The sequence below is a fragment of the Gobio gobio genome, assembly GCF_949357685.1.
Source record: "Gobio gobio genome assembly, chromosome: 24".
NCBI classification, from domain to species: domain Eukaryota; kingdom Metazoa; phylum Chordata; class Actinopteri; order Cypriniformes; family Gobionidae; genus Gobio; species Gobio gobio.
Window position 1 is genome coordinate 40,743,516 of NC_137120.1, and position 9,943 is coordinate 40,753,458.

At 34.8% G+C, this 9,943-nt stretch overlaps 1 protein-coding gene across 1 annotated transcript; it reads right to left on the reverse strand.

The window, feature by feature from the left end:
• Positions 1-267: 267 nt before the first annotated feature.
• On the reverse strand, positions 268-4,135 carry LOC307120466 (uncharacterized protein). The gene is made up of 5 exons (XM_079807502.1): positions 4,088-4,135; positions 3,686-4,012; positions 2,702-2,821; positions 1,096-1,154; positions 268-671 (listed from the first exon to the last, which is right to left on the reverse strand). The coding sequence occupies exons 1-5, from the start codon at positions 4,113-4,115 to the stop codon at positions 558-560; spliced, it is 648 nt and encodes a 215-aa protein (XP_079663628.1). The 5' UTR covers positions 4,116-4,135; the 3' UTR covers positions 268-557.
• Between the last annotated feature and the right edge of the window lie 5,808 nt (positions 4,136-9,943).

The following is a 9,943-nucleotide window of genomic DNA, read 5'->3' on the forward strand; positions in this document are numbered from 1 at the left end:
TATGTTTTGTTTTTTTTACAGTGTAGGCTTCAAAATTCCTAAAAGTTATGTTCATCTGTGATAATTATCTTGATGGACAAAACGTGTAATCATAAACTTTTGTTGCTCACAGAGCTTGTTTTTTGCGATAATCCAAAAGCCTATGGGAAAATCCTTTTGGGTTTTTAATCGAGGGAACCAGTGCGATGCGAACTGCTGATTGGCCTACAAAGTGACATTTTGTGTGTGTGTGTGTGTGAGTGTGTGAAAAGGCCTCTACATTAGCCAAAAATTCAACTTTTGTTTATTTATTTTTGACAAAAAGTAACTAAGTTACACAATTACTTACATTTTTAGGGAGTAGCACAATATTGTAATACAATAACATTCCCCAACATTCATTACATCCCATTCAATTACCAACCCAGAAAGAGGCATACACAAACATTACCAAGTTGATATATATTTTCAAATTGTCAAAAGTTATTATAAAACTTGATTTGACATGTAATGTTCAATCAGCAAACAATTCTGATCATTAGCGTCAAACAACAATCAATCTGTCAGTATGATGCTATTTAATATGCAGATGATGGCAGTAAGTCTAGATACACATGATTGGTCAGTAAGTCGGGACTGTTGCGTCCAGCAGTGCTGTTGGTCTGAATAGACTGTATTCTTCTCTCCAAAAACTGAAAAGAAAAAAAACACATGAATTAGCTGCAAATTCCGATTTATAAACATGCTTCACATTTACACATTCATTTTTTAATTAAACTATTTTTGTATTGTTGTTAAAGGTGCACTATGTAAGTTCTCTCAGCCGCTGCTCTGACACTTGTTCACACTGCAGTGAGAGGAAAGCGCTTCTGCAGAATAAAACCGCAAACTAACGCGGATATGATGTCATCGACAGGCCACGCCCTCATACGTCCCGGTTCCTCGGGTAAAATAGCATCTCACCATTTACAAATAGTTGGAAACATTTGGGATATAGAGTACTCAACAAAATATATAACACTGGACTAGAAGTGTTTGGATATTATACTGAAAAAATCTTACATAGTGCAGCTTTAACTGATTTATTAATATAAACAGCAATAAGACATGTCTTACCTGACCATTTACATATCTAGGAATTTTCTTAGACCGTTTATATTTCACCATTAATAAACCTAAAATGGCAAAACAATCTGTTCATTTCATTGATAAATAACATTTACAATACGGTTCATTGGTTAGTTCACTTATAAAGCATTTATTTATTTTGTCAACATTTACTAATGCACTGTGAACTAACAAACCATGAACAGCTGTATTTTTATTAACTAATGCTGAACAGAGGTGTTGTTCATGTTAAAGAGCACCTATCATGGCATTTAAAATGTTCCAAATATTGTTTTAGAAGTCCCCAACAACAGTTTTGCATGCATGCAATGACAAAAAAGACTTTAGTTTTCTTATAATATGCATTTATTTTTACCTGTTTTGACAGTGATTCTCAAATGATTCCTTTAGTGATTCACTTTTCAAAACCCCGCCTTTAAGTGACGCTAATCTGCGCTGATTGGTCCGATGACCCACGGAACGCCCATCAAAGTCTTATAGTGACAGTAATTTGTTAATATGTGTCAGGAGTTATGAATATGAAAACCGCGTTTGATTGTAATATGAGCCTCAGCTGATCTCATTCATAAAAAAACTCCTCTATTCTCCTCACGAAGACTCGCGACAAATCAACATCCCTCAGGGCTTTTAGTTCAAAAGTGTGCAGATGAGGAGAAATATTGATAGATTCTCATATGTCTGTGTCAAATTTCTAAACAGAGGAGTATTTTTTACTCAATACTTCCTCAAAATGTGCAGATGTAGCCTAATCATGAGCGATTGAGTCTTTTATGTGTTGTTTTCAGCTCATCCTGGCAGCCGGAGGGCGCTCTGTGCACATGTAGTCTATGTACAGACAGACGAAGAAGAACCATGTGCCATAATAGAAGTCCATAATAAAAGCTTCCTGAGATCGCAAAACATGCAAATAGAGACATTTGACGATTAAATAAACACACAATCGCGAAGATGTATGGTTTGTCTTCAAGCCACTTAGTCTTCAAATGCTCATCCTTGGGCAGATGAAAAAAGTTTGCTTTTGAGTCGCACTTCAGAACACAGCGTCTCGTGGCCATGATGTTTTCTAGTTTTCACTGCCGTCTCGTCTCCATGATGTTTTCTAGTTTTCACTGGCGTCTCGTCTCCATGATGTTTTCTAGTTTTCACTGGCGTCTCGTGGCCATGATGTTTTCTAGTTTTCACTGGCGTCTTGGAGCGCAATAAGTGGGCGTATCGTATTCAAATAACTTGACAAGTTGACGTCATCTAGTCAGAGAAAAAGCTTCGGTCTTCTAACGATTGTAAAAAATGACTCAGAGTCGACTCTTACTTTTGAAAGAAAATAACTATATATACGGTGCACTGTCATATTTCAAAACTTTGCAGGATGTTTTTGTTCACTTAGATCTATGTTACACACTACATGAAAGGTAAATTTCAAAATTCCATGATAGGTGCTCTTTAACTAATACAACCTTATTGTAAAGTGTTACCATAAATATAATACAGCAAAACTCATTTTTATATAAAATTCACTCTCGATATATTATAAATATATCTTAAGTATATAATATCAATAGATATATTGTGATTGTAAATATGACTTTTGGCTCACCTATTGCTGAAGCCAACAGCACAAGCATCAGCAGGGAGAAGATGACGATGATCATGAAAGATGACCTCTGACCTGGAACTGGTTGTGGATTTTTTGACTCTGGTGTATTGGGACCTTGTGCTTTATAGAGAGATAACAATGTTTTATCTTTTACAGATAGTTTGGATAATTATTAAACTTTTTGCCATGTGTCTGTGCCATTTAGATTACAAAATAATTTGCATGCATAATACATTTTTTATTATTATTAGAAACATAATTTTGATAGTATAACAATAACCGTATATCTCAGATATATATCAGTGGTGTCCAGTTTGTCCTCTTGAGACAAAGGTATCAATTGTTTTGCATACACTCTCAGAAAAAAAGGTACAGAGGAGGTACAATTTCTTTCCTTTGGGAACAAAACAAATTACTGTACCTTTAAAGGTACACAATTTGTAGGGTAGAGTTACACCATAGTTTTCCTCACTTAGAGCAGAAGTTCGGTCCTAGAGAGCCGCTGTCCTGCAGAGTTTGGCTCCAACCCTGAGAGACGTCTATAGAAGCTCTTATTGAGGATTATCAGAGGTTTAGATGCTTTATTGAACATGTTTGGTCGCCATTATGGAGATCAGTGTTTCGTTTAGTTGGCCCGTTTTACTCTTTGCTTTTTATGTGAGTTTGTGGTTTTTGTTACAGTGTTAACAGAACACATAATCTGCTCAAATCACAAGAATCATGAAGAAAAATGTTTGATTCTGGGAGTCATGACTTTTATACTGTGGTGGGTTAGTAGGGTTGGAGCTAAACTCTGCAGGACATCAGATCTCTAGGACCGAACTTGCCTCTGACTTAGAGCTACAGAAATGTGTACCACCCCAGTGACGGTACCTTAAAAGGTAAAATTTTTTACTTTTTTTTTTTTTTAAAGATTATAAAAATAATCCAAACAACAATTATTTAAATGATGATAATAATATATCTCTCAGTTGCATCACTTACCGGTGTCCAGTCTGATTCCGTCACTGATCTCTAAAGCCAAGCCTTGTTTTATACAGTAATAAGTTCCTAAATCATCAACACTGACATCATTAATAATTAATTGGCTCCTGCTTCCCTCTGAATATTTTCTGCGGAGACTTTCTTTGTAATATTCAGCCTTTTCAGATCCAGACGTTCGTAGGATCATCTCTGGACGAGTTGAGGATGGTTTCATCACAAACCAAATCGCGGCTTTACATCTAAACTCACAGGATAAAGTCAGACTCTGTCCTAAAGTCGCCTGTCGATCAGTCACACCTTCTGTGTGTTGAGACCACACACACACACCTGGACAAACAGAAAACATCAGTCAGATGATCTGATCATGACAGGATCACACTCAATCACAGGACACACACTTACAGAGGAGAGAAAGCAGCGCAGTCTTCATTCTGGGGTCTTGATGATCTTGTGTGTTCAGGATGATCTTGTGTGTAACTTTATAGAAACGCTTAGAGGAAGTGCTTCTGCTGAGCTTCAGAGAATACTCTATGAATCAGATGAAATGACGAAATTCACACTTACACTGACCTCATTGGTCTTGCCGTTTATTGACCACTATCGGTCGAAGTGTAAGCGATGCATGTTTAGGAAAACTAAGGCCCAAATATATACATCTTAATAACGTTTCCAATTCCTAAATCAGTTAAAAACATTATTTTAGTTTTAATGAATCTAGTGCAACGTAAGGGAAGTTGCAAAAATAGACATTTTCTTTTGGAAATGGGTGTAGATCATGTAGTAGATGTGCGTCATATCCTGGAAATTCAGCGAGTTCTTGTTGTAGATGTTAAGAGTAACTTTCCAGGCCACATAAAGACGAACAAAACTGAGCAACAGCTGAATTACTTTCTGCTTTTAACATAATAATGGAGAAAAGTTTATAATTTTGCACACCTTGAAATACTTTTTTTTCATGTCCCACTTTTCCTTGCAAAAGAGTTTGAGGTTGATCACATTCTAGGGATTACTTGACAACTCCTTTGTTCACTTGGAAAAATAGTCTTTAAAGGTGCACTATGTAACTTTTTTCCCGGTGAAATATCCAAACACCTCTAGGACAGTGTTATATATTTTAGTTGAGTACTCAATATCCCAAATGTTTCCAACTATTTGTAAATGGTGAGATGCTATTTTACCCGAGGAACCGGGGCGTGTGAGGGCGTGGCCTGTTGATGACATATCATATCAAAATGAATCCTGTGGAAACCATTTTGAAATTGGATGTTGTGTTACCATGGAAACGATACTTTAAATTATTCTAGCGGGCTCCTCCCCCTAGTGGGCGGCGTCATGTTTCATATTACAACATTTATTTTAACTACTTTATAATCAAAATCTCTTCTAATCTTGACAAAACACATATCGTCAGAAAGGTCTGAGTCTCAAGATTCCTTATTTGGTGACTGTTTTGTGATGGAAGTGACATTTGAACAGAAATTTACAGGAAAATGCATAAAAAAACAACAATCAATGGAATGTGAATGAGACCCGGTGGCTGTTTTTGGTACAGCGCCCTAAACAAAATCTCATGGGGACTTCAATTTTTGTGATATCAACTTCAAATTTGGAACACAACTTGGTTAGACATATGGCTTTGATTTTATAGTCATTTTAGATTAAAAAAAATGTGTAAAATATATTTTATATATAAAAAAATATTTAGTAGTATTTTTTTATTTACAGTAAATTTAAACTTCCATAACTTTTTCATACTTTCATATTTTGAATTGCTTTCACTTCAGCAATAATCTGCCGAGTGTCTGCTTTAAAACAAGACCAAACTATATTCTTGAATTACAGCCCTTTAAGTTTGGATAGGTAATTTGCATGTGTATTCTCTAAAAGGGGGTTAAGAGGTTAAAGGAAATGTTTATTTGTATAATTGTGTTCATTTGAATGGAAAGACATAATAAAGTATAAATATCAATAGACCCTTTTCACATTTCTGGGTTTCTCCGAGCGGAAGTCATGTTGGGTTAACTTTTATAGCAGTGAATGAGAGAATACATTGAATATATAATTTTTGTGTCCCTATTTGCTCAGATAGCAAAAGAAAAACTCCACAATAGTGATTTCACAACTTTCAAAAAGAGGGAAAAAATAGAGTTAGATTAAAGAGTACATTTCCCCCTTTTATGTATAGCGCTTTGAGTGCCTAGAAAAGCGCTATATAAATGTAACAAATTATTATTATTATTAATAACGGCAGTGAAAAGAGAGAAATATGTTAATTTTTACCATCACTCCCATAGAAACTGCCTCACAGCAGTGGTAACTTGTTTTGTTTTTTTCGTAATTTGATGCAGAAGTAATAAAATACAAAGTATTAGTGTTATAAATGTACATATATTTAAAAAGAAATTAAAATACAAAAAACGTTGCAGGATTTGCGACCGTTAAAACGCGTCATCAGTCTGTGTAAACGGTCTATAGGAAATACAAAAAGATACCAAGTCTACAGATTCATAACATAACAATTGACTTCATTAATATGGAAGGCCAACAGGGCCAAAACGTGTGAAACTGACATGTCAACACGTAATTAAGCGTTTACACGTTATTTTGTGCTGGCACATTGGAACTTTACCACCACCTGCTGGTGTGGCATACAACAGAACAAAGAACAAACAGACTAGGGTTGTAAATTGCAGGATTTAATCTAAAATAAATTACGGAAGGAGCGCGTACAGGACTATTTTTACAATTTCTGCTTTTGAGGTCCGAAAAAGATAAGACAAAGGGCATTGGAACAACAGCAGGGTGAGTAAAAGATGGCTTTATTTTTATTTCAGGGCAACAATCCCTTAAAGAAATAGTTGAAATGGCATTTATGACTTGTGAGAAATCTAAACCAAATTGCAAACTAAATCCAATCGTGGATATTTTATATAATATAAGCTATACATACACTAAATGGCTCAGCGTGCGGCGCGCATTTAATTTAGCAAAACTATTCGCTGTATCGCTGTCATATTTTGACAAAACTCCCCTCCACAATCATTCCCTTTAAATAGACTCCATTATGGCTTGCCAGCTGACGTGCTACCAGTGAAAAGACAGAAGACTGCAGACACAAGGAAATTAAAACCATTACCTTTAGACATAAGGACATTTAAACTAAATGGACTGCATTTATATAGCGCTTTTAACAGACCTACGGCCATCCAAAGCGCTTGAACTAAAGCAGCACCGGAGTGATTTTCAAAATTTTCAAATAAATAGGCCTAAATATATTTATGTTCATCCCTTATATGAAAATTAACCATGGTTTTATTATAGTAAAAGTGTAGTAACCAGGTTTTTTTTTTTTTTTTTTTGGCTAATTGATTACCCTTTATATCCACAAATACCATGGTTAAAGTAGCAAAGCCATGGTTTATTTGTGTTTAACTATAATAACCATGTGGTAAATTATTTGTAGTAAAAACCATGGTTCATTTTCATAAGAGATTGTAATTTATTTTAGATAAAATCCTGCAATTTACAACCCTAGTCTGTTTGTTCTTTGTTCTGTTGTATGCCACACCAGCAGGTGGTGGTAAAGTTCCAATGTGCCAGCACAAAATAACGTGTTAAATGATGCATTAACATGTTATTACGTGTTTACATGTCAGTTTCACACGTTTTGGCCCTGTTGGCCTTCCATACATTAACAGCAAGTTTGTTACAGAAAGGAGGCGTTTTGGACATTTATCAATAAAGAATGTGTCATTCAGAATAATAAAGCTTTCAAAACTGTCAATGGACTGGCTCGTAGCGGTTGTTTTTTTTTTTTTGTCTATAGAAGCTCTTATTGAGAATTAACAGAGGTTTAGATGTTTTATTGAACATGTTTGGTCGCCATTATGGAGATCAGTGTTTCCTTTAGTTGGGCCATTTGACTCTTTGCTTTTTATGTTTTTTATTTTTAAGACAAAATTTTACAAAAAAATTACAAAGACAATACAACATAAAAGTAACAAACACTAGGGGGAAGGTTTAAACTAGACCTACATAAAGACATTGAAAAGTTTGCAAACTTTTAACATTTTAACTGCTTTTTGCTTGATAGAAAATTGTATTGATTCAATATAATGCTCCATTTCTTTCTTGAATGATATAAAACTGGGTTTTTTACATGAAAATTTACATTTGTGAACATGGAATTTTGCCATTAAAAGAATAAAATGTATTATATAGACCTGAGTGCGCTTGTCTTTATAGTTCTCCAAAAGCCCAAATAATAAATGTCTCCAGAATAACACAAATTTGTTATCAATGTTCTTTGTGATAAAATCACAAACATTTTGCCAAAACTGTCTTACATACGGGAAGTGCCAAAATAAATGAACCACAGTTTCAGGGCTACTGTCACAAACAGTGCAATTAAAATCAATATCACCTTTAAATTTTACAAAGTAATGTTTCACTGGGTAAATCCTATGTATAATTTTAAATGATACCTCTTTGCTCGTAACGTACGGTTGGAGCGAACGGTGACGCGTGACGTCAGACTTAACGCCACCGTTAGAAAATATACAATAAACAAAATGTCTCTCTGACATGATGCAAGTTCAGATTGATCCTTGTTGTTTTCGTACTGTCGATATTTGCGATAGGGACACTTAATTTGGCGTAAATTGATGCTACTAACGTCTTTTTATTGAATTATTTATTATTAGTTTAATTACAGACAAGTACAAACAAATATAAGACAATGTAGTACAGGGGCCTATTGCACAAAACTAGGATAAGGGATTAAGCCGGGATATCTTGGTGATCCTGGCTCAATTTATCCGTGATCCGGTTGCACTAAAGCTGGATAGGGTGGCAGTTGGAAGTTATGGTATAAATTACCATGGAGATTTATTCTGTGGAGCTAGCCTGCTCCAGACCAGGCTAAAGTCCAGGATCTATTTAATCTCATCCCTTATGTCAGTCAGCAGTCACCACAAACGGAAACCAATAGTTATTCCACTGCCCACTACACATTGTTATCACATATAACTAGACCCACTGTCATTATTTAAACGTTTGTGATCATAATTTCAATAATTTTGGATAAATTATGATTTTTAGATGATGTTGCTATCATTAGATAATTTACTGTTTCCCATAGACTATAAGGCTATATATAAAAATGATAGAATATTAGGGCCACAGAGGAAAAAAAAGAAAAGTCACAGACTTCGAAAAATTAAGTCATAATATTGTAACCCGTTGTTTTAGAGGAAGACGGTTGTTAAAATGACAGCTGTGGGGCATTTCGTGGAATTCTTCTTCAGTATGGTTTCACAAACAAGGACATACTTAATCTTTTGGCACATCAGCGTCACATTGTCATAAGTATCAGGACTGTAAAAAGAATATGCATCTTTTCCGCAGAAAGAACCAGCCTCATAAATGTATGACTTTTTCCTTCTTCCTCAGTGTGGCCCTAATACTCGGTCGTATAAAATACACATTCCATATAAATATAAAAACACAAAGTGTAACATTAGGTTCCTTTATTGAATAAGGATAAAACAAAGCAGGTAAACCATCAGCTCCTTTCGAAACTGAAGTCACACAGTGACTCAACAATACAACAAAAGGATAAATACACATTCAAAGATAGAGATTATATATACAGTATATATATATATATATATATATATATATATATATATATATATATATATATATATATATATATATATATATATATATATATATATATATATATAAATATATAAAACACACCCCGCTTGTCTGCACACTGCGGTAAATGCAGGACAAATCCATACACATCAACTGAACAGACAAATGAATGGAAGCAGTAGCCTCCCTGCAAGCTTGTATTACACACAGTATACAGCACAAACATCATAAGAGGCCAAAAAAAAAAAAAAAAATCGGTGGACAGCATAAGAAGCAGAGTACAACGGCTAAGATTAAACTGTACTACTGAGCGTAGTAATTATGTAAGCCTTTGATAATAATTTATCAAAGCCTTATACAGTGTGATGGGGTTACTTTACACAATTTCACTCATATCTGTTGTCCATTTCAATTAAAAGTTAAACTGTTTCATAATCAGTGTACAACTGCATTTTTGGAGATGTGAATTAACTATTTGGATTGTAATTGTGATGTTTCAGCAGAGCGGTGAGTGTGTAATTGTGCACTACTTACGCATTCAGGAGGTCTGCAATACTTTTTCTCTTTGCTTTATCACTGTGGCGGTGTTGCCTTTCT

What these genes read in the sequence shown, in the direction of transcription:
- LOC307120466 (XM_079807502.1), bottom strand. Translation starts at nt 4,115, where the DNA reads ATGAAGACTGCGCTGCTTTCTCTCCTCT. An exon ending in TGCGCTGCTTTCTCTCCTCT is followed by an intron (nt 4,013 to 4,087) that starts GTAAGTGTGTGT and finishes CTGTTTGTCCAG; the next exon opens with GTGTGTGTGTGTGGTCTCAA. An exon ending in GCTGTTGGCTTCAGCAATAG is followed by an intron (nt 1,155 to 2,701) that starts GTGAGCCAAAAG and finishes TTGCCATTTTAG; the next exon opens with GTTTATTAATGGTGAAATAT.